This window comes from Anopheles gambiae, chromosome 2 (assembly GCF_943734735.2).
Source record: "Anopheles gambiae chromosome 2, idAnoGambNW_F1_1, whole genome shotgun sequence".
Lineage (NCBI taxonomy): Eukaryota > Metazoa > Arthropoda > Insecta > Diptera > Culicidae > Anopheles > Anopheles gambiae.
This window is the reverse complement of record NC_064601.1, coordinates 19,323,685-19,348,543: the sequence shown is the minus strand read 5'-3', so window position 1 is coordinate 19,348,543 and position 24,859 is coordinate 19,323,685. Positions and strand designations below refer to the sequence as shown.

Below are 24,859 nucleotides of genomic sequence, written 5' to 3'. Positions count from 1 at the left end.
CGAATGATTTACGGTGCCTAGATCTGCCTAGATAACTTTGGAAAACGTGCAACCCCTTCTGCCAGAACTCCCACGCCGGGAAGCAACGTCTTGCTGCACCACCGTGACCCCGTCAGGAACAGATAGCAACACACAAAACAAAAGCTGTTTTCGTATGCCATCGATACGAACGAACGAACTTTTCCCGCCAAGCTATCCATCTACATGCCCTACAACAAAGCGTGCCCACACAAACCTCTAAAAATTGATGATCGATCGTAAAAGTTTGGGCAAACGCAAACGCCCCACACACACACACAAATGCGCGCGCCCATTCTTCCCCATTGGGAAGCTAGGAAGGAAAGGCGAGATACCGCTACACCCAATGCCTGTCTCAGTTTCATCGATCAAATACACCGAACCGGGTAGCCACAGATCTCTTTCAATTCATTTAATGGTGCAACCAAATTTATGATGCTTTTAGTCTGCCCCTTTCTTCCCCTCCCTTCTATCCTTCCGCCGTATCTTCATTAAACTGCACCCAGTGCTCACCCACCAGTTTGACCCTCTGTGTTTCTGCTTTCGGTTCACAGCGATGCAATTTGATTAATGCATGTTTTACCACTTATGCGTGCGTGTTTGTGTGTCTGTGATAGTGGGTAGATTGCGGCTGATAAGTGATCACCATCGTCATTCCACCACCACCATCAACAACGCACACTTCACTGTCTACATTTTTTTGCTGAGTGGGTTCAATTTTCTAATTGGTTCTTTGCGTTTTGCAAATTCCTCCTGATGAGCACGGTCACGAGTGCGTGCTTGTCATCAATTTCACCCTTGAGTGGAGTGCACCTACGGGCCCCGGGAGGAGACCACACCGCCTCCAATTTCGGCCCCCGCACGGTGGGGCAGATGCGCACTCCAGCACAGCACATGCTCGGGCCGAGTGCACAGTACAACGGTACAAGTGGTGCTTGCCGCCGCAACGTGCATATGCAACAGGAGCGTTCGTCCGCACGACGAAAGCGCATGTAATCATGGGCCCACTTCAGTTACAGTGCGGTGATTGGTGCTACGCTTCACTCACTGAAGAGCGGGCAGGGGAATGTACAGATTCACTACGGCCGTTAGGAAGCAACCCGAAGAAGAGCCATGAACGCGGCTAAAAGTGAACAATATTCATTGTCCTTCTTGGAGAATCTTTTTTTTTTTTGTATAAAACCTTCCCCCGTACGGTTATTTCATCACAGTTTGGAGTGGTTGAAGTGTAATTAAAATTCATAACAGAGTTCCTCCTGTTGGTGCTACTTCAGCTTGAACGATCGGCTACAATTATGCTGCTAGTAATGGAGCAGTTTTTATATTGCCTTTGCACAAGCCTCTCCCATCTATCGCTTGGACCAAAGCAAGCCCTTCCGAACAAGCGACCTGGCACTGCAAATGTACGCCACCGTTCCAGCGTTCATCGAACGGGGGCAACAAAGTTTTGCTTTGTTTTGATAAATTAATTTCATAATCCTCGACCCAATATCTCCGCCAAGTGTGGTTGATGCGCTCGATAAAGGTCGTCGGCTTCGTTGCTTGGCAGCGGGCGTGTCATCGGGCGCGCTAACGCTGCTCATAGTGCTTCTACCGTACACCAATGTATGCTGTGTTTGTGAGCATCTGTGTGTGTGTGTGTGTGTGTGTGTGTGTGCTTTCTCCATCATCGCAGACAGGGTCATTTCCATCTTGCGAGTAGGAAGCCAATTGTCCAGTTCATCATCGGGCAACGATGAAGTGTCGGCCTAGCAGCAGCAGCAGCTGCAGCGCACAAGATGCTCCAATCTCAGATAGGAAGCCGCCGAGGAAGGAAGGAAGCTTTTCGCTTGAACTGTCATCGCCATCGCCAACGAAACGCCTGCGTTGCACCTTCGCTGGGCACTGGAAGCAAACGTGTGGCGCCACGGCATTGCCAGCACTGTGCCATTACAGCTGATGAGTTGCTGATAATGATGTGCGATAGAGAACACGTTTATGAGGCACTCGCAGGACGGATGCAAACATGTGTTCCGTGTGTTGGTTAAGCTGATGTGCACCGGTATGGCGTGTGTTCGTTGCTACTGCCGCCGACAATACTCGCTAGGGTGTGTGTGTGTCTGTTGGTGAAGCGAATATAGCCATTAGCGTGACGGCATTCGCTCAAATTGAACACGAGCGGACGCATCGATGCTTTTGGGCTAAAAGGGGTGGAATTTGGGAGCATGTCCGTACTGGGTTCGTGTGGCGTTGAACCAAATAATGAAGTCATTGAAGGCGAGTGCATCCTTTAAAATATATAAGCTAATTAAATCACGCAGCTCAGTTGCTTGGCTGCAAGTTATGTTGAGCTTCGTTTCGTTGCTTTCGTCTTCCTTCTGGCATCCTTTCCAAGCATTAGCGTTTACTCTTTACTTCACTCTCGACCATTTATGTGTTAAGCAAAGTAGAAATATTATCAACACTGTAGCGGACATCAATAATTGCAATGAAAAGGGCATGAGCTTTGTAGAGAAGTATTGAATCTTCCTTCTGATTTTTTTTATATTTTACAAATTTTATCTTTCCACATTTTTTTTCTGGACTGTGTTGCATCAAATACACTAAAGAAAGCAAACGACACAAAAGACAACACCAATCTTTATCACTATTTGGAATGTGGTTGTCCAATCACCTGCCAGTGCCTCTCGAAAAGCGGAAGATTGTTGGCTTGCGATCAACATTCCTGCACGCTGTCGTCGTAAAATTTACCACATCGTTTTCCACGCACGATTCGGAATGGGGGAAATGGGGTGAGAAAAGAAAATGTCATCGAAATAAACCGCGACAAACGAATGAAAAACCTCAACCCAACCTCCCGGCATCGGTGGTGCCGGCATCCATTATCGCTGCAATACCATCAGCAATCGCGTCACCGTTTGGTTCGTTTCGTATCGCCCGCAGCACGGTATTCCACCGCCGGTAGTGGTGGTGCTGCTGTTGACGGGCTCAGATGATTAGGTTCTCGAGCTGGAAGCGAAACACTAAATTCAATCGAACAAAAATTACGATAAAAGAGCGGGAAAGAAAACAGAAAAGGGCGAATGGCCACCGTGACCGATTCGGGCTATCACCAGCAACAGCCAGAACGGGGTTGGAAGTGTGGTGGAGTGAAAAATAGGAAAAAGTTGCTTCTTTTTTTGTCAAATTCCGACCAGTGGTACGAAGAAGCATACAAACATTCCGTTTTTCCCCGAGTTACCCCAGAACGGCGAGAGGTAAACATCATTTTGTGGGAAGGTTTGTAATAAGAAATAAAGAAGAAGAACCCCTCGTCTCCTCGGCGATAGCCAATCCCCGCGCCACCAGAACGCGCTCTGTACCGAACGAATCGAATCGGCGAAAGAAGCTGTGAAAAGTGATAAAATTTCAAATCAATAATAATAAAGGAAGCGTTAAGAAGCAAAAAAACATAACCTCCTTTCTCCGCCGCCCCCGTTCGAACAACTTTACCCGGAACAAGCTGCAGCGCGCGCGCCGATCCTGCAAATTTCCCCCGGGGGCGGAAAAGTTAAAGGAAAACCAGGGACAGTTGCGTGTTTTTTTTTGTCCATCCCTTCTTCTGTCCCTCACCATTCGCTGCCGAACATTTCTAGCAGCGGCCGACTGAGGTGGTGGAATTCAAAAGAATGGTGATGAAGAGGAAAAGCAACAACAAAAAAACGAGAACTCACACCAGCAACGCGTAAAGAAAAGAACCAAAAATGAAGCTTATTACTGTATCCCGAGCACGTAGAAAATATTAAGGAATTAGTTTGGAATGTTTGAACTGTCTTCCTGGGCTTGCTTTTTTTTTATTTGGCCCATACATACCATGGAGTGTTTGATCGAGGGACAGAGGGTGAGAGAGAGAGCAATGGTAGGAAGGCACGAGGCTCAAGGACAATGGAAAGTGCGAAGATAACATGAGATGAAAAATCGACAAAAAACCTTCACACACACACACACACACACACACACACACACACACACACACACACACACACACACACACAATGCCAATCGCACGTTCCATTTGTGTCCGCACACTGCGCTCCGAGGACAATTTTCCCATTTCCACCCCTTTTCCTTTTTTTTTTTCTTTCGGTTGCTGTTTTCGCCCCTCCCCGAGCAACAAAATTCCGCATTTTCTTGTGTGCAATTCCACCAACGACGGATGCAGAAGTGGAGTCGAGCTTAGCAGGGTGAGGCCGGGTGGCGTTTCTTCCCGGGATAAGATTCTGCCGAGTTTATATTCAAACAAACACGCAACGAGGAAAGAGCTGTAGAGAGAGAGTAAGAGAGCGCGAGAGAGAGAGAGAGAGAGAGAGAGAGAGAGAGAGAGATAGAGAGAGAGAGTAATGGTTGGAAGATGAAAAAATAAAGCATTCCGGGAATGTGTTAAAAAAACCAAGGGACCGAGGGCGCAATTGAAATGTGGTCATTGGGCGTTGCGAAATGGGATGTTTGTCAGAAGGGGGGACGCGGAAAATGGGACTGGAAGTGAAATTCAATTTTCCCACTCATTGAATTGTGATGTTATTTTTGGTTTATCGCGTGCGCGCAAAACCGTCTGATGTCTCTCTTTTGTGCAGTCGCCCTGTAGTTGTTGCTGCTTGGTGCTGCTGGATTGTATAGCGAGCAAATGGAGAGCTGAACGCGAACATTGCAAATGATAAATGAGTGCAAAGGCTTGTGACATTGCTGTGCTGTGGGTGGGGGGGGGGGGGGGGTGGATGAAACACATCCAGTACATCCCCCCATTCGCTGCTGCTGATCGCCTATCACACTTCGCTTCGGAACGCTTTGGTCCTCGGCTATTCTTGGGTATTTCATTTCACCGTGCACCGGTGGCAAGCATACCGCCCACACCTGCGGGCTGCAACTTTTAATAAAGCGCTGCACACGCACCCTAATCGAGCCAATATTGTTTTGCTCTGTGTTCGGGTGTGCGTTCGCTTGTTTAATTTTCATCTCAGCGTACCACGTTGGGGTCCCAACGCGCAAGCAAATTATGTGCTCTGGGTTTAATAAACCTTTCCTCTCGGTATACTACAGCGCCGCAGTAGAGCTCAACACACAAAGCAACGGAACATGGTCTGCATGTTGTCCAGCAAAAAACAGCCTCCAGGCGGGACCTCCCGCAGGGCGGCGTACGAAGCACCATGTACCATAGAAGGTGCAATAACTCGGCAGTATAATAAAGGTCAGCTGCATACACGAAAGAGGTCGCGCCACACTACTGTGCCACACGCTGTGTGTGTGTGTGTCCTGCTGCAGTTTGAAAACGATGAAGCAAAAGGCTAATAATTTGTCCCATCCCGCTTGCTGTCTCCGCTGCGTCAATCACTCTTTTGCTCCAAATTGCGGACTCCCGCGCCCGGATTGGAAATAAAATTTTACAACTTCCAGCATCAATTCCCAAAATGGCTGGCTGGTGCGAATGGTGCTGTGGCTGTGTGTGTGTGACCAGTTCCCTTGTGCGGTGGGTTGGTTAAATTTATGGACCGATTTCGAATTCAATCGGTAGCAGCAGCGCATCGAGATGAATCAGCGTCCCGCTTCCCGAAACTCCCGGCCAGGTTGTGAAATCTAATCGAAGAAAGTGCCACAGCTTTTCGCGAGGAAAATGCGCGCCGCTTCGCCGATTGCAAGAAGTGATCGGGCTGAACACCATCACCTCCCCACCACCGGGATAGATATAGGTGGTGATAAATAATTCATCCCGATCCTTGATTCCAGTGCTCTAGCTCGAGCCATTTGCCATTTGGCCCCTGGGTTGGCGGGCTGGCAGATCGGTTGCGCTTTCCTAATTCAGTCCAGTTCGCGCTTCAAGTCGACGATGGTGGTGGTGATGGTGGTGGATAATTTATAGTGCACGCTGTAATCACAATTTTAAATCAATCTGCCATGGTGTCCCGCCAGTCCTGCATCAAGTAGATTGAACGAGATGAAAGCGCTCTCGGACGTGGTGTGATGTGCACGGATTTTAAAGTGGTCGTGTTCGTCTTTGCTGACTAGTTTACTGTCCAGCTGCTGGTGCTGGGCCATCATTTAATCTTGTTTCTATTTCCAAGCAATAACTCTCTTTCTCTCGCTCTCTTTCTCGTGCTCTTGTCTGGGGACTGGCGTTTGGGAATAAAACCTGTTACTAAATCACGAACCATCGACGAGGGAAACGATTGCTAGCTTAATAAGAAAAGGTGCAAAGATGCTCCTTTTTTGCACGTCCTGTGCAGCTCCAGGGAATGGTGCAACCTTTCCCACACCCCCCCCCCCCCCGGGTCCATACCAACCATACCGATCGTAAACAATTTTCCTAACAAATTTTCATACCCACCACATCCCGACTCGTTTCGGGGGATGTTGACAGAAACCTCTGCTGCCTGCCACTACTCAAAGATTCATGCTCGCTCACTATCTTATGGTGCCAATCTCTCCCCTCTCTCCCATGCCCTTTGTCCCCGTTTGGGCCATTTTACTTTGCTAAATGGCCATCTTAAAAGAAATGGGCTTGCCTGGCGACCGGTAACCGGTCGTCTTGCGATGCAGACGAAAGATCATCACCGACGACAGATAATCTCATTGGCACCTAACAACGGGGTAGTAATCACTGGCAATCGCTTCATCAACTATTTATAAAAAGCCCGCCCGTGTTATCCTTGCAAACCAGCAACACACACACACACACACACACACACACACACACACACACACACACCCTGGTACAGTGACAGTACCATAAGCGTTGATTGTCGAGTGCCTTTCCTCAGGGGAAGGTCCCAATTTGACTAAGCTTTATGGTTTGCCTTCTGGCAGCAGCCACCTCTCCGGACAACGACGCTAGAGGTGGTAGTGATGTTGAGGTTGTTGCGCCGTGGTTCACCTTTTTGCCACCGTTCTGCAGTTGAGAAAATTGTGTAAACTAAAAGATAGGGGACACACTCACACACCCAACACCTTTGGGGACATATTCCCGGAGCAAAACGCTGAAAAAAGGGGGCGATCGTTTATATTCATGAATATTCTCCTTCTGCCTTCGCCCAAGTGAGTGCTTGGATAGTATGTGCCGACACAGACCAACACACAAAGCCATATGTGTGGGGAATGTAGTAGCCCTCATATGTTTGTTTGTTTGGCTTAACTACCACGCAAATGGAGGCGGAGGCCACCTGTTTTTGTCTGAAACCCGCAAAAAGGGCAAAAAGGTAAGAAAGGAATTCATTTTCCCAAGCCCAAGGTTCCCCTTACCACACGCGACAAGCAACGAGGTAGCACGATGATTGTGAGTAGTTTGCGGCTTACTCCTTTTTAGCTTCCTCGTCAATCCTGGGGCCCTGCTCCTGCGGGACTAGCTTGGTATCCGGCGCACGGCGTGCGTTCCCTGCGCTCAACTGACAGTTTATTCGGGGCAGCACCCCCGGTCTTTCGCATCGCGATAGACCGTTCGCACATATATACGCGCGCTGTATATTAATTTAAACATCAACTTATTCACCGCATCCCCACCCGATCTTATTTGCATACCTTTTGGCCGGTTTTGGGACGGAAGGTATTGTCTCACCTTTGTGCACCCCAAAACGGGTGAGTTGTTTCGTTTTTCTTCGCTCTCTTATCGCGCACTCTCTCTCTTTCTCTTTTCATTTTTCAATAAGCAATAAGTTACAATCACCACGAAACTCTTTCCAACCTGTGTTGTGCTTTGTCGGTGGAAAACACCTTTTTCCCGCTCGTAGTACGAGGAGTGTTTTCGCGGGCTTTCTGTTTTCCCCCATTGCATACGGGAACTTTTGATTCGTTTTCGCGAAACCCGTGTTTATTGCTATTGTGCCAGTTGGCACGTTAAATTTAACGTTTATTGTTTACCTGCCGCGTACCCCATACCGGGGTTTGCCTCATCGTCCCCGCTACAATAGTCGATGGGATGGGGTCGTTTTGTGGGCTGTTTTCATTTGGTTTATGATCAATCAACGTGTGTGTGTGTGTGTGTCAAGCGCGCGAAACGACTTCTTCGATGGTGTTGTTTTCGGATGTTTTGGGTCGTTTCGGTGGGATGGTTGTCGTAAAAATGGCGCAATGCTCCACTCTGCTCTCCTGCGTTACTATATCGGTGACGCTATAATTCAATGTACCGTTAGCGACGTCAACAGACGGCTTGGCGGCACACGAATGCAAGTGAAAATGGTTGTGTTGGCCATTTCTTTCAAACGGTCGCTTCTCTATCAACTGCTTCGTCCCGAGCATTGCGCTCAGATTGGACTGCGGAAAGTGTTTGCAAATGAAGTTTTCTTTGTGCTTCTCACTTCCCCCCTTGTAACATTTCTCATTAGTGTAAAATTTAATGATCCTAACGGAAGTTGCAACCAGTCGCTTTTCGTTTTCTAATTCGTCGGAATTACTATCATTTGCTTTCAAACCCCCCCCCCCCCCCACCGGGCTAGCCCTAGCAGCAACCGAGCGACCCGAACGGTTATGCTAATTGACAGTGTAAATAGTGATGAAAGCTTTCTGCCCAAATCGCTTATTAATGGAGGTGTGCGCTCATGTAGCAATCGATGGGAAATGTTAGAATTTTTAATTTAAAAACAAATATTCCAAAAAAGAACGAAAAATCTACTCGTTTTACAATACGCCTTTCCTCTTGCACACAAATTACAACCGATCATCCCGACGCAAGCGACGGTAGCTAAGTAGGGATTCCATTTCCTCATTAGCCGGACCCGACCGGGAAAAGGGGGTAATCCGCTTTGCCGCAGTTAAACGGATAAATCCGGGTCCGGGGTACGCACGTAAATACGAAAATATTGTCACATTCATCATTTGTTTTTAAATCTCTCGCTCAGCCCCAGGAGGACCCTCCCCGAGGGGGAGAAAGGACAATGATGTTGGGGATTGTGGGTAGAACCCAACCGAAAAAAAAGGCTGCCCCGTTTCGAAGGAAAGACAATAATATGGTACACGGGCAGGAAGACCATCCTCCCAAGAAGATGTAAATCTCTCTCTCCGTCTTTTACGCAAACACAGCTTCTCGTGCGATGAAAGCTACGTTTTGTTTTTTTTTTTTATTCTCTCCCACGACTCTCTCTTTCTCTCTGTCGTAGCGGCAGAAAAATACCCCCGGAGCTAACGCCAGCCTACGCCAACCATCCCCAGCGAGAGTACGAGGGCGGTGGAATGGTCCGGGTTGTGTCACGGGCACTCCAACTCGGGTCCGAGCGAAAAAAAAAGGGATAATCCTATTTGTTTGCCATGGGCTGTAAGTTTGCAGGACGAAAGTGAGAAGATACCCGGGCTCGGCCTGTCGACCAGACATCGGTTTCAATCCCAACCCCATCCACCCATCTCCGCTCCCATGCAGCAGCAACCACAATCGTATAATCGCCTTCTATTGTTGTGCTGGGGCGGGGACGCAAAAGAGAGAGAAAGACAGTTTAGCTCCCAATCCTTACGATTGTTAGTGGTTGGCTGTGCTGAAAAGGGGTTAAACCTTTGCCTTGGTTATCCGATGTCCAACGGAGGAGCCGGTGAGGCCGGGACGAGGTCAAACCAAAGTCCTCAAATCCACAGCCCAAGCCGGTTAAAAGGATCTACGGCGCTGATGTTATTTTCTATCCGATTTGTGTCCTCCTGCGGTGGCGAGCATTTGGGTTTTGCTGTAGTCCGACCAACATGGAGTAAAAACACACTAGCTGCATCGAATTCGCCTCTCTTTCTCTTTAATCCGTTACATCAATTAATCCGCAAGTGGGTTCTTCCTGCCGTTCAAGTAATTGCTGTCGTTATACCGTGACGAACGTTGTTGGGGCGTTGTTTTTCCAACGCTAACGCAAACACACACACACACACACACACACCGGCAAACAGTGCCAAAATTGTGTGGCGGTTTTGTGTGCCCCCACCTCAATGGTCGGATTATGAAAATCAATTCAAAGCAATCGTTACTACGTGCGCACAGTAACGTTCGCTCGGTGGAAGAAGTTGTTCCGCCATAGCCAAAGCCACACGGCATGTCGAACGACTCATCGACTAACCCCGGGACAAATCCCGGGACCAAATCTCACACTGAATGATGATGTGTGTTCGTCGCCACACCAGCTGGCCGCCGAACAGGGACGAGCCTTTGACAGAGCAAATTTTCGTCAACATCCGTTGATCCGTCGTCGTCGTCGTCGTTTGTTGCTGCCGGGTGTACTCTCATACCATATTCTTTCGCAATTCCGACGATCAAGCCGTCGGAGTTTGGTGGTATTTAGAGGGATTGGCAAAACACGTGCTTCCCCGCGAGACTACATTGACGCACGAAAGGGAAAGCTTTTACGCAAAGGGGGAATAGAGAATGAGAGAGAGAGCCATAGCAGAGATGCTGCAAATTGCACCACACGTAACACGTAAATTCCAATTTGTTTTGGCAGCGGATTAGCTCAAACCTCATCCTTCGTGTGCTTTGCATGGTGGGCTGCTGGTGGGCGGAGTAGGGGAGATGTATGTTTGCGTTAGCATAACCCTTTTACCCGCAATCTCGATTTGTTTACCTCCTATCCTATCCTGTTCGAGAGGGAAACCGAGGACGCACCGGCTGTGAACAATGTGGCCGTACCTTTTTCCCACGGGGTATCTAACCGAACCATACATTCGTGGTTAAGCTCACTCGTTTGATAGTGGTGGCCGTTTGTATGGGCAGCAGATGGGGTGATGAGTGATGAAGCGAGCAATGGGACTGGGCAGGAAAGTGTGGCGGTTTTGTTCGATTTCGACATTTTGACCGCAGGAAAAACAGTCGCACAGGCCGGGGCATTAGTTTAACATTTAAAACATACCGATTAAAGGCTTAGCAAAGTGTTAAAAATTCATTCCATACTCTCACACTTACCGGTTTGTGGGGCTGATTGGGAATGTAGCGTGGCTCCGGGGCTGTGTGAGTTGAGTTTTAATTAACAGTACACGCGCGATGTGTTCGGCTGTTTCGTGCAAGTTCAGAACGGTCGCTTGCCTCCATCAACTAATCATAGTGCTTAATTCTATGGGCAAGATATTGTGGTCGCCCTTTGACCTTCGTATTGTCCTGTTCGGATGTTCTGTTTTGTTGTGTGCATTGTGGGTAATGTTAATGACAACAAATAATGGCTTCAAACAACAACATATCTTACAATTAACAACAATTCGCTCTCTTGAGGATGTGTACGGTAAACACTTAAAAATTGAATATTTAGATCTTTTTTCGATTACATGCAAATTAAATATGAGTATGAACATCATGAAATATTCATAGAATTGAGTTAGTTAGGGTAAACTAATGCAAAGCAGTTTCATGACGTATCTGCATTCTAAAACCCCAAATCCTATACGAAAGTCAAAGTGTGTTTTCATTGCTCTGAACTTTCCCAAACATAAAAAGTCAACAAGTAATTGACTATTTAACCAAAAATCTATGAATGGGGCTCTTCACGATTCTAGTCAGTTTTTTTTTATTGAGTTTGACAGTTGGAGGCTGAAATCATGTAAACACTCCATACAAAACCACACAAAAAACTAGCCTGCAATTTTCAGTTTAGATTATTTTAGCCTCAAAGTTAGAATTAGATTCGAGTACCTGCTCGAAAACACGGTGTTGTTTACATTTACCCCAAGGTGCATTGAAGATTTCACGTGGTGGAATCTAGAATCAAAGTGTATGTAGCCCAGGTGGTCTCATAGTATGTTTTTTTAAACCAAATTTGAATATCACTTTTTAACAGGATGGGTGAAAACTTTTGTTCAAACAAACTTTCTTGAGGCTTGACGAATACTCAGAACACTCTTAAAATATTCATTCTGAAACAGAAGCGATAAAAATCAGCCTTCTAAATTCATACACCTTGGACTAAGCCCACCTGTATATTATACCTACTTAGATAGCTGCTCGAAAACTGCTGTACAATACAAACAGCAGACAGGCTGAAATTTCAGCCTACGAACTTACAACGGAAAGGGCCCCAATGTCTCATTTCCATGGAGAGAGCTTTCTTCCGTAATTAATCGATTATTCAACAAAATAAACTCTTGCTCAAAAAGCATTGAACATAAAGTAAACAGAAAGTTTCCACGTCTCTGTAATCCACACATTTTCCACTTTGTGTAAGACGGTACGTTTCAAACGCACTAGCCTAGTGCAATCGCTCGTTAAAATGAAAATGCTACCAAATGAATTCTTGCATTTGAAGGTTCGCCATTTCTCGCTCTAGTTTCGCTATATTTGCTCGACCAAAAGTCAACATTCCTTCAATGTTTATGCAATGGACACTGTACACTGTAAAGACACGAGCAGAAGCAAAAGCGTTCCCTCTGCACACACACACACACACACACACACACACACACACACACACACACACACACACACACACACACACACACACACACACACCAAATAGTGACCCGTACAAATACACCCCAACCCATACTGCACCTGCACCTTGAACGATACATCGATGCAGAGTGCAATTCCGCTGGGCATTTACTTGCCCATTAATTGGCTGGAGCGATCGCTGTCCCCCTCCCTTCGATCTCGGTAAACAGCAAAACCACCGACAGAAACGCATCGTGCAGCGTGCAATTTTGTCCCACTGCTTTAGGGACCATCTGGGGGTACCACCGGACCCCGCCCCGCCAACATTGAGGACATGTTACGCGATCGTTAGCCCTGTGTGTGTTACGCAGCTGTTGGAAAGGAAGCAAATTCGCCCATGGCCGGGGATAGTGGCGCAAGCGGCCGGTACATGTTTGTGTAACTTGTTGAAGTTTGGATTTTGCGGTTTTGTGAACAAAATCGGGCCATCCATCGCTTAGCCACGCCGACAGGCAACATACACGATGCGCGCCGAACACCTCCCCTCGTGTCAAGGTGAGGTGAACAGTTGCGTTTGCGGTTCCGACGCATTTTCTGCCAATTTTCTCACGTAACCACGTAGGGGGGGGGGGGGCGAGAGTTGCTAATTAGAATTACATTGCCACAGCGCAAAGTTAACGCCTACGGTCGGTTCAATGTTGGAAAATCGACTCCTGGGGTGCGTGAGAACAGTCCTTAGGTTTGCACTGATTAAAACAATCAAACAAGAGATACGTATATTCCCAAAACTGTTATGCGATGTCACAACAAAAACAAACCCCACACTTTTTCGTTTTTGGATATGTTTCGTTGGATATGTTCGTATCAGTACGTAGTCATCCTTCTCGTGTATGTTCTTAGAACGACTAAAAACTATTTCTAGCGAACTTCAAACAAAATGAAGTAACACCATGATACGAGCGAGAAAGCAATTCTGAGAATTGTTTTAAAACATGCATACCGCTGCGTACAGTGGCTCATCGTCAACGGTGCAATCGAAAACCGCATACCGTGAAGCGTAGTTCCGGTGATAAAATGGGTTTGGTATTTGGGTGTTTTCCTTGTTTTTTCACGATCCCGGCTAGTGGTTAACACACATCCCGCCTACGTCCTCTGTGTGGTTCTGGTTCGATTCGGATTGCGGATATTTTGCACGCTCGATTCCGGAAATTTTGTTCCTAGTTGAAAACCACAAAAGCGCTAAACCGACGGACCCGACTGTAGCGATTCCGAGCATGACATCAGCATCGATAAGAGCTTGGGGTGTGCTACGGCATTGCGTTGGTGGCAAGGATTTGTTGTTTGTTTAAAATAGTAGTATTAATATTGCTGTGAAAATACCAAACAATGTGAGTATATTTTTTTTATTTGATAACAATAGAGTTGTAAATACAAAATACTTCAATTCCTACAAAAAGTGAAAATATCACCATTCCTGTGCATAAAATTCTTCATTTTTTATAAAGAACAAATACTATTGTACTTTACAAGTACATAAATTAGCAATATATTGCGATTGGCTCATTTAATCCTTCAAATCAGATGCAAGAGCGATCAAAAATGGTCAAAACGTTAAATAAATAGTGAGTTCATAGCAAAAGACTCAGTACTGGGGCGAGATTCTTAGTGATCTTTTAGGGTATATGATTATAAGAATTGATACCAAACTTTCAACAACACCCATTGGATAAACCAAAACAACTATGAATAACTCCTCCACGGCCCAATGGTCGTAAAACTGCACAAGGCAGAAAGCTTTTCACCCTCCACCGGAAGACAACGACCACAGTAAAAAAAGCAAAGTAATACCCCAAACAAACCAAACACTTTGCGGCATACCGTTGGAAAACGATTACTGTGCCCTGTGCGGCTCAAGCAGCCCGGCAGACCGAACCAGACATATTTTCCTTACAATCAATTAAGCTAAATAAATTGAGTTATAAAATTTCACCGTTATTACTTCGGCACAGCCAGTTGTGACCGGCTTGCTGCTCATCCACTTTAGGCTGGGTGAAGGTGGAGATGGACAGCGATGGTTCGGGGTAGCAATCGCAGGACGACCCGGGACACAAAACACAACGATGGCGGGGAATGTTTATTTTTGGTTCGCCGATTCCTTTAGGTCTTCCTTGTACGACTACTACTCGTTTTCGTAGTACACGATTTTTTGGACGACCGAACGAAAATCCCCACGCCAATGGGGGCGGATTCACACGAATGCTGACCACGCCATGCAAAGGGCAACGACGACGGCGACGACACCAGTGGGAACTTTATTCAATTGTCAATCGTTTCGGTACGTTTGAATGGTTGCACCCCGGCAGAGATGGAAGAGCCGGCGGTCCCTGTCGGTCTGGTGAAGCAATAATAGTCATCCGCACCGACCAAACGATGTGTGACCGAACCATGCAAAACATGCGCTCGGCTGCGTTGAAAAAGGGTTCGTCGTACATTCATTGGCCGCAATCCGATTCTGGTCCCGTGTGTGTGTGTGTTTAAGAAGAATTCAAACAAAAGTCAAGCTATAGCGCACGCTGTCGTGTGCTACGGCAAACCAGTAATATGAGGTCCTGGCCCAAGCAAAAGGAATATTAAAAAAAATTGCCCTCTTTCCTCTTCAAAACACTCTCGCACAGAACACATTCTAATATCAGACTCGTAAAGGGAAAACGACAAGAATAACAAAAAAACACATGTGTAGTAAAAGTTCAAACAAACCCCCTCTCCCTCCTCCCAGCCATTCCGGGATCCTCGAACAACCCCCGGATTGAATGGTTTGGCCCGGTTGCGCTTGGCCAGTGTCTCATCGGTTCGCACTAATGCTGCTCCTGCGAAAGGCGAATAACATTTTGTCCCAATTTCATCGTCCCACGGGAGGGCCCGGACGTGGTCGCTTCTATTCTTTTTTTTTTGTCGTCATCATCGTCGTCATACTATCAACCTCCCATACAAATTCTCATCTATTCACTTCCCTTTCCTCTTCTTCCCGTTCTTGCGGCAGGTCTCGTGGAATCAGAACTCATTTCCGCTGCAGCCAACCGACCGGCGTACGATGTCGTCCAGGGGCAACCGGCACACGCTCACCATACGCCACGTACAGCAGGAAGACTTTGGCAACTACAGGTTAGTGGTGGAATTCATTTTTTTTTATTTTAATCGACCCATGTGTAGTGTGTGTGTGCAACCGTGCCATTCTGTATAGCGGCACGGATCTGAATAGAGCTTCTAATATCCCCTGTTTTGGTCAGATGAAAGGAAATGGTGATACTGAGCGGGGAAAGAAAAAAGGGAACACTCTCGCCCAATATCCTCGAGCTTGTACCGAAATTGTTGGACGCTTCATTTGGGCACGGTCAGGGTACACAAACACATGCAAGCTCCAAATGAAGTCACCCAGTGGACGAAACCGAGTTGGGCTGGTTTAGGAAAAAAAGGGCACACGAATGAACAGCCCAGTGCGTCGTCGATGTGTGCCAATGTTTGCTCCTTGCACCAGTCGTGTGTCTACGATGACCGGATGACCGATTTCTGTCTGATGATTTGGCACTTCTTTTCCCGCCACCATTCACAGCTGCGTTGCGGACAACTCGCTGGGCCGTTCGAAGAAGTACATGGAGGTTTCGGGGCGGCCAGGACCGGCCGATTTCCTGTCGCCGCCGTGGAGCCGCTCTACAGACAGCTTTAACCTGACCTGGAAAGTCGAGAGCTACCCACCGCTGCAGGAGGTCCGGCTGCTCTACCGGAAGCTGATGGTAAGCGGCTGATTCTCTACCCAAAATGTTCCGGCCAAGACCGAGTCCCTGTTTTGTTGGCTAAAATTGTTGATTCGATTCTCCGATTTTTTTTTCTCAACGCTCCACAGATGAACGAAACGTTCCAGCAGCCTGGCCGATGGCACGACGTCATCCTAACGCCCGCCCCCCGGCCCCCATCGGAACCGTTGACGCACGTGATGGCGTTCACACTGCGCGGGCTGCAGCACAGCTCGGTGTACGAGGCGATCGTGCAGGCGAAAAATCGCTACGGCTGGAACGAGGTAAGCAGGATTTTGGGAGAGGGCTCTTTAACTCCTCCATCACTGAACGCACGTGTTTCCTTCTCTTTCTCACACACACTTTACCCGCTACAGGTGAGCGACATCTTCCAGTTCTACACGCAGCGAATAACGTCCGACATACACTCGGAGGAGATGCAGGTCGCTAGCTCGACGTCGCGCTCGGGGGCCACCACGCTACACCGGACCGCACCACCGGTCGGAACGGCCTGCACGCTGCTGACGCTACTGGCTACGCTCATCCCTTGGCTGCTGCTGCACGGTGGCACGCTTGCCGATCGCTCCAAGGTCAGCAACTAAGCAGCGTCAGCATTGCGATCAGCACCCGGATGTGACCGAAGCAACCGACCCGTTCGCGAGCCGATGTTTGCGGACACGTTAGACTGTAAGTTTTCTTTACCGAATGGGGGACACTATAAACCAAAAACCGGGGGAAGGAGGATTGCTGCACCCGGGCGAGAGCTGCGTTTCAACAAACCCCCCCACTGCAGCCGTGTTCGATCGTCATCAGAACGTGCCAGCACAGAAAATGCTTCTTCAATATCAGCCGTCAGCTTAATTTGTAATGAGCAATTCCAAATCATCCAACATTCCAACGAGGGCTGGAGGGAAAGGACAGGTCCAGACACTCCCGAGACGCACACCAAGCCGAAACAATCGAAAAGACGTCCACCTTGGCAGGCACGGTCGCGTGACGGGCAGACAAAACTGAACCGTACTTTGATAATTAGCTAGAGGGCAAAACAGGCTGGCAAGGCAAACTAAAGCTTGTGTCTGTGTATCAAAGCAGAGAGGGGGGAGGGGGGATGATGTAGCAAACGGACACCCATACATATGCCAAAGATTCGATACAAAGCACACACACACACACGCAGAGCAATTTTCTGTGCGCTTTTGAACTTTTCCCCCGTTTCCTTCTCTGTGTGCGAACTCCTGCCTGAAAAGAACGGTCCTTTCATTATGTATAGATGTATATGTGTGTGGGTGTGTGTATCCAACTTCGTACTAGTTTAGGAGATCGAGGGAAAGGGCTCACCTTAGAAACTTTAGTGATGCTTGCACATTCGGTCACCGCCGGCCCGCCGTAACTCTCGTGTATATACTCGCATACTCCTTCCCATGATGTCCTGTGGCGCAAGAGATCCGCCACCATCATCTGCCACGCATCTCATTGAGCGTCACACACACACACACAACCGTGGAGGGCGCGACAGAACCTCCTGCACATAAGGGGACAACCAAGCAGCAGGTGGATGCCGGGAATGTTAGGGAAAATCGAAAACTTTTGCTTGTACCTTGTACTACCACCACCACCGGTGGTCCACCTCGCCCGTGAAATCAGAGCGAACAGGCTCGTGATAGGTGACAGACAACGGCCAAACGCTGTGACACACGACACAGCGAACAAAGTTGTACGAGCAGCATCGGCTGGCATCATTACTAATGCAACAACGACAGGCAAAGAATCGGCAACGATCGTGGCGTGGCGTGCTGGCAGTAGAAGTTTGCCGAATGTCTGGATGCCGGGTTGTGTCCCCGGTGTCCCGTGTGTGTGTGTGTGTGTGTGCGGCTAATGTTTAGATAAAGTCTTAAGCAAATTAAAATCAATTCGGCTGCGCGTTTCGTGTGTAGTGTTTCGTGTGGCGCGCGTGTGCGCCATATGCGTTTCACGTTGTCAAAAGAACGAGCGAGAGATTCGCTACGACCTACCAACAACTCGTGTGCCCAATCGACCCTCCCCGTACGGTGTGAACGCCAGCACATGATACCACTTTTTGAACCCCTCGTACACGCGCACACACACACCCACACTCCGCCGGGAGGGAGCCTGTCTTTTGTAAATACATTTTAAACCATTGTTTTGATTATCAAAAAGTCAACCTTTTGCCGTTCGGCGCCACCTTTCCCCCTGAGGGGGGGCCTCGTTTAACCAAAACGCCCACGGAACGTTTCAATAATGAGATATGACGAAGTTATTACCCATCGCACACACACGGAGAGTAGCGGCGGAATTGTTGCAAAGGATCGCGGGGAAACGCTCATGCCGTCACCGTGGGCCGGGGAAAACTTTCCGAAAATCGTTCCATCGTTGCATGCATCTCTTTCTCTCCCTTTCTCTCTCTCTCTCTCTCTCTCTCTCTCTCTCTCTCTCTCTCACTCGGTCTCCGTTTCTTGGGAGGCAGTGTAGAATCAATTAAAATGTGAAAATATACAAACACTCGACGAGCGAACTGCTGTGCTGCCTTTCCAACCATTTTTCCAATATCGACTCAGCCTACCGAGGCTCCTGGCACACACACACACACACAAGCCAAACCAAGACCACTCATACACCCACTTTGTTTTCTCTGTGCGCAAGTTTGGCAGCTACTGTACCCACAAGGCTTACAAGGACAGCGATGCGGAGCGGGCCCGATCGTAACTCGAGTTTGCCTAACGATCACACCCTGCAGCTGGAGAGGTTGTTTTGCTACTGCTCGCCTGCTGTTTTGTTAGTAGACAATTTGGCAAACTTTATCAAACTTTGTCCAGCTTTCTGTCCCCATCTCCCTCTCCTCCCTCTTCACGTCCAGTTGTTGCGCGTTCCAGGCTCTAACCATCACAAATCGAACGGGCCAATCGATTTGAAAAAGGGAAATATTGTACCACAACTTGCGCTGTGCGCTAGACAGCCCCGTGGGTTGGTGAGGAATTTTAAAACGAAATTAGTATATTTTCCTCTACTAAAATTTTAAACACAAAAAGAGGATCCTTACCTTCCGGAGTCCCACCCTGAGGGGATATTTTTCGGTTTCGATGAAGTGAGCACTTGCCTTCCAGCGAGGATAGGATTAGCGACGATTCCGCTTGCGCCCTTTTTGACGGACGGACACGGAGCGTTATGATTGTTGTCAAACGACCACTGCTGACGTGCGTTTTGTCTCTCCCGGGGCTGCACATTCTTTTGTGTGGTTTTTAACACTTTACCCCCACCCGAAGCCCGGCCCCCTCCATTGGCTTTCCCAAAGGATCGGTTCTCCAAAAGGAAACTTCTCCAAGTTATGTTGAGCGTTTTTCTTTCCAGCTGCGTGTTTTTTTCCTCGCATACTTTTAATCCATTTGTATGCGCGTGTTGGTGTGTGTGTGTGTGTGTGTGCCAGATCCATCCTTCCGTTTTACACTTCACGTTTCTTCTCGCACGATAATCGGGGCTTGATCCATGCGGCCAGAATCCAACACGTCAATGCGGTCGGCTTCTGTGTGTGGCTGTGTGTGTGGTGCGGTGTGGCGCGGCGGTGGTGTGTTAAAAGTTTTTCGGCCCGGTCCATAAAACTTCCGGGCCCAACATTATCTTGCGTCCGCATCCGGCAGTGCGGCGGGACACACGGAAGCGAGACACACTGGCAGGAAAGCTCTCGCCCAATGCCAAGAAATGTTCGGGCAACCCCTTTTCTTTTCATAAAGAATTTGGGGAACCAAAGCAACCAAACAAAACAAAAAAAAACCCTCCCGGAAACGTGTTGTCACACAGCGTTCGAGGTGACATTCATTCAGTGGGGCAAACTGGAGCCACAATGGGAATGGCAGCATTAAAGCAAAAAAAAAACAAAGAAAGAGATAAAGGGAAGAAAGTCGGTGGAAAGGGAACTGCAGCAGTGTCGCGCACTTTTGATGCACTCAACCGTGAATAAGCCCTGGGTTGCCGCCGTTGCCGTCGCCGGCCATGATGAATGGGTTTTGCTGGTGATGGGTTTCAGTTTTTGGGATGCGCCAACTTTTCGTTCCCCGTAAACCCTTTTCCCTTCCCCAGGGGGTTTCGGTGGCAGCGCCACGAGTAGCAGCATTCGGACGGCAAAGCAAAGCATCTTTTGGGCCAAAATTTAAACCGACCTCTCAATCAAAACGGCTCAATGAAATGCGACAGCAAAAGAGCGGTTGGTCTAGATTGCATGTTCTTCCACCTCCCCCCTCGTGGTAAATGCTCCCTCCCCCCCCCCCCCTCCCCTCACATTTACCATTATAATTGCTCAAAGAAAAACGAAACTAAGCCCTGTGGTCCCACTCGCAAGCATCGTTCCATTTCGGCCGAGTAGAACAATTAAGAATCGGATCGTGTTTGGGAATGTGGCCCCAAACGCCCCGAATGCCCCATTGTACATTGCCTATAGTAGCACAGTTGTCGCGCTCTGCAACAACTCGCAATCTCATCCAGTAAGTATGTGTGTCTGTCTGTGTTTAATAGTTAAAGCTCTAGGATCACCGGTCAATCGGTGTGTGCGTCAGCGTCCGCGTGACACGCACCGTGCACCTTGTAAATAGCACACGAAAAATATACATACATACATACATCTATATTTACTCGCAACAGAAAAGCAACAACAACAAAAAAGTCCCCCAAAAATACACACAAAATTACTTTCGAAGCACAGGTAGGACATTAAGCATTTACAAAACCCCGTACGTACTGCTCACACGGACAAACTGCTCATTCACCACACCAAACACATTGTCGCGAAGGTGAAGCTGAAGAAGACACCGGCAACAACATCAACCAAAATGAGATGAAATTCCTTTGCTCAGTGAGGTGTGAAGTAAGAAGTAGCAAAGTAAGAAGTCACACGGTTTTCCCGCGCTCTTTCACTCTCATTGGTGGCACCTTACTTTTGCTGTGAATGGTTCATACAGTTCAGGCACACCCATACACACTTATCTATCTTCTCATGATACAATTTTTAACACAACACGCCACATCATCAACGTTGAATGCGTTGAATGAAAGTGAAAGTGAACAAAAGAAACAAACAAACAGAAATAAAAACAGTAGAATAAAGCTCCAAGACAAACAAAGCTAAAGAAAAGGCTTTGGTCGTGTCTAGCAAAAGAAAAACGCGTATAGCACTAGGTGTGCTTTCGAAAATGTAAGCCAAAATTAAATGAAAGAAATCAGCAACAGCAACACAACACGAAACGCTACTGTAAACCAGAACAACAACAAAAATAAAACAAAACAAGAAAACAAAGCAAACAAATGAAAGCAAAAACCAAAACATCAAAAGAGGAGAATGTGTCGTGGTACTGTCGTGGCGCGCCCCTCCGGCATTGCGGCGGTAGGTGGCTGCAAGGGGCAAGATTTGAAATGAAGACTTTTTATATATTTAAGTATTATATTATATGTGAATGTACCTATGGCGAGCAGCATGTAAATCGTAAGGGCACCCTTATACGGTAAGTACCACTAAAAAACCTACACACTACTATTACTTGATAGTAAATAGGGCGAGCAATGCAAAATTAAAGAAGAAAAAAAAACAGACAAAAGGAGAGAGAGAGAAAGAGCAAGAAAGAGAACAAGGAAACTAAAAACGGAAAACAAAACACTAGCAAAAACACACAAAACGCGCGGGAAGAGTTGTCTAGTTGCAACTGCTGCAGCAGCAAAACCAGTAGAATTAATTGAAGCCGAGCAGCATCGAAGGGGCAGGCTAAGATGGAGTGAATGCCGCCTAAAAACACATAACACAAGACATATTTAGACGTTAGCGTAAAGATAACATTTCAGAGAGGAAGAGAGAGAAAAAAACAAAAACCATCCCCCATACCAAGAAAAGCACAGTGTTTGTGTTGTGTGGAGCTGTGTCGTAGTGGGAGAGAGAGAGCAAAAAAAGCTAAGCAAAACAACAACTAACACAGCAGGAAGGCAGTAACAGTTGAGGCATTACAGCCTACACGACAAAACACACATGCAGACTAGTTACTTTAATGATGATTGATGCTAGCCAGGTGGAAAAATATGAAGCAAATTAAATATTGACTTTAATGGTAAATGAAACGCACGAAGCCGCCCGCCCTGCCGGGTTTCCGGTGTCCGGCGGTGAACAAAAAAAAAGAAACAAACAAACAAAATCGTACATTGCGGGCGCCAGAATCAAGTGGAAACAAAGAAGCACACACCATACGTCCCCACTGCTGGAGAGAAACGAAGAGAAGGCGGACGGCAGAGTACACGAGCCTGGCCGTGAAGGCAAAATGGCAAACTGACAGCACGACAGCGATGGTGATGATGATCATGATAGTTGACTACGTAAACAGAAGTGGAGGAAAAAGAGAAGAAGAAAAACAAGGCAAAGCGAGAAAAAGATGTAGAAGAATGAAAAAACAAGCAAGAAGAATTAGGAGTAGAGAAAGGATCAGAGGCAGAACAGAAGAAAATGGATATCCGAGACGAGTCCCGTTCTGCTGCTATCTCCGGGGATATGACGTAGGATAGATGGCCGTGCGTGACGCGCAAATCCTGTATGATTATTGTACCAGTCCACAACAATTCGGAAAATAAAAACAAAATTAATACAAAACAAAACCAACGCCAAACCAACGCCCCCGTCGCTGTTGTGCATGATTTGAGGAAACAAATGTGTGTTTCTCTAAGTGATTTATACTTATTTCTTTTTTTATTTTGTGTGTGTGTTTTTAATGTTTAAAATAAAGTATTTTTAATATTTTTATTAAAAAAATGTATTTTACATATTTTTTATCTTTTGCTTTGTTTTTTTGCTAATTATAATGTATAATGTTTGTACGTATTGTTGTTTTCTTTTCTTTATTTTTCTATTTTATTTTCTATCCGTGTAATAAGTTCATCTTAATTCAAGCGGTCTGTATATTTACTTTCTTTACTTTTTATCTTTGTTATTATATTTCATTCTTTCACACAATTACTTTATACTTCTCATATTGAGCTATCGATAATTACATCGGTCAAGTAGTTTTTGTAATCGGTTCGCACAAAACATCGTAAAGTCTTGAGAAAGGATGCCAATATCCCGAGCGTAAGTAATTCCTTAGTATTAGCTAGTATTAGTCCCACTGGAGCTATCATTTGCATGCCTAACAGCATATTCCATTAGGTTCCCTTACAGATTTACAGAAGCAAAAGTAAACTGCAATTCGGTAAGACGCCATCCCTGCAACACGAAAAGACACACGAAAAGAAGCACAAGATCAAATCAAACCCGCACCAATAAGATTCCTCCAAAGGTGTACACCAATAATGGCCCCAAATTAATCCATTTCAGTACCGCTCTCGCTAGCATCAAGTGAAACCCGAGCTGATAGAATGCTACTTGAAAGGAAAAACTTCAATTACTTCCATCTCACTATCGTATCTACTAGCGACTGGGTTCGTCTCCATCGGTCCATCAGTGGGACATTTATTGACTGTCGACGGGCAAGCGCAGTGGGGAGAAGCAAAGGGTTTGGCTGCAGCCACTTTCCTAACATTCCGAGCAATTTTCTGTACCGTATTCATCCCACCGCTCTCCGAGGAAACGTAAGACGTAAGTACGCTGCCCACATTCCAATACGTTGCGGGGTTTTTTTTGCAGATCTTCAGTTTCGATGCACCGACGTGCTCTATTCACTTGCAGCAGGCAGCTCCGCTCTAAAAGCTCCAGGAAATCTGCTCGATTTAAATGGTGGCAAAGCAACGAAGACGAAGGAAAACCCAAATCAAAACACAACACAACAGCACAGAAGCTTCAACCGAAGAGATGCTTCAAGCACTGCCGAGTGTCTGTTGATGCTGGGAGTTTTGTTTGTCTTTCGCATCGCCTGCCATCCAAGTAGGTGAGGGATGGATGCGGCAGCTGTGTACAACCCTGTGCACGGCAATCAGTTGACATCCATCAGCTCATGTGCGTGTGTGTGTGTGTCACGATGAGAAGAAAACTTTCCAAAGATGCGCTGGCATTTGGAGTCGTGCCAGTAAAGCATTTCGATTTAAAAGTGTACTTCCGTCCGGAGGAAGAGCGCATCTAAAGAGCCTTCATCAGTTTTTGCTCGTTGCGTCGTTGCTCATTGCAAACGTTGGTGCTGCACACGCTCCGTAAGTGACACGATAAACCACTCTCCCGATCCAAGGGATGTTAATTAATTCCATACCTCCCCGAACGCATCCTACTACTCCCTCCTTCGAAAGGAATCGTTTTCTAGGGAAATGGCTCAGAATTCGGATACACCGATTCCGGGAGGGTCGGAGGCGAAGGAAAAAACCAACCAAACTGAACCCAATCCTAGCTTTGCTTTCTTCCCTGGTGTTGCCTTGGTGGGGCAAGAACATCTTAAGTATACCCGGCGGCGATCGAAGTTGCTTCAAGATTAAGGTAAGCAAATTAAAATTGATTCGTGCGTTGGTCGATGGAAGAAGAGCGATACAAATCGACAGGCGTAATGCCAGAGAAGAAGGTAAGCGGAAAGGTGAGTGAGAAAATGGGAAACGGAAGTAAGTGGCCACTGTGGCAAAAATAATCAGCCCCTTGGTGCGATGGTGAAGGTGAGATGCTTACTGCTGCTGGATGCTTTCCTGGAACGTGGTCGTTTAAGTGTTTGCCGTCCGTTTCCAAGCTTCCAGGGAAGCTTTTTTATGGCAGGTTGTAGGAGAGCAATCCTGC

The 24,859-nt window shown here is 47.1% G+C and overlaps 1 protein-coding gene across 4 annotated transcripts in view; it reads left to right on the top strand.

Moving 5' to 3' along the window:
- Positions 1-22,770, top strand: part of LOC1273644 (neural cell adhesion molecule 1) — a 235,028-nt gene extending 212,258 nt beyond the window's left edge. For all 4 annotated transcript variants that reach the window (XM_061642366.1, XM_061642364.1, XM_061642365.1 and 1 more), the window contains exons 8-11: positions 15,381-15,502; positions 15,951-16,131; positions 16,242-16,415; positions 16,509-22,770. In XM_061642366.1, the coding sequence (XP_061498350.1) occupies positions 15,381-15,502; positions 15,951-16,131; positions 16,242-16,415; positions 16,509-16,733 (702 nt within the window). In that variant the 3' untranslated portion in view covers positions 16,734-22,770. The remainder of the gene's footprint in view (positions 1-15,380; positions 15,503-15,950; positions 16,132-16,241; positions 16,416-16,508) is intronic.
- Positions 22,771-24,859: the final 2,089 nt, after the last annotated feature.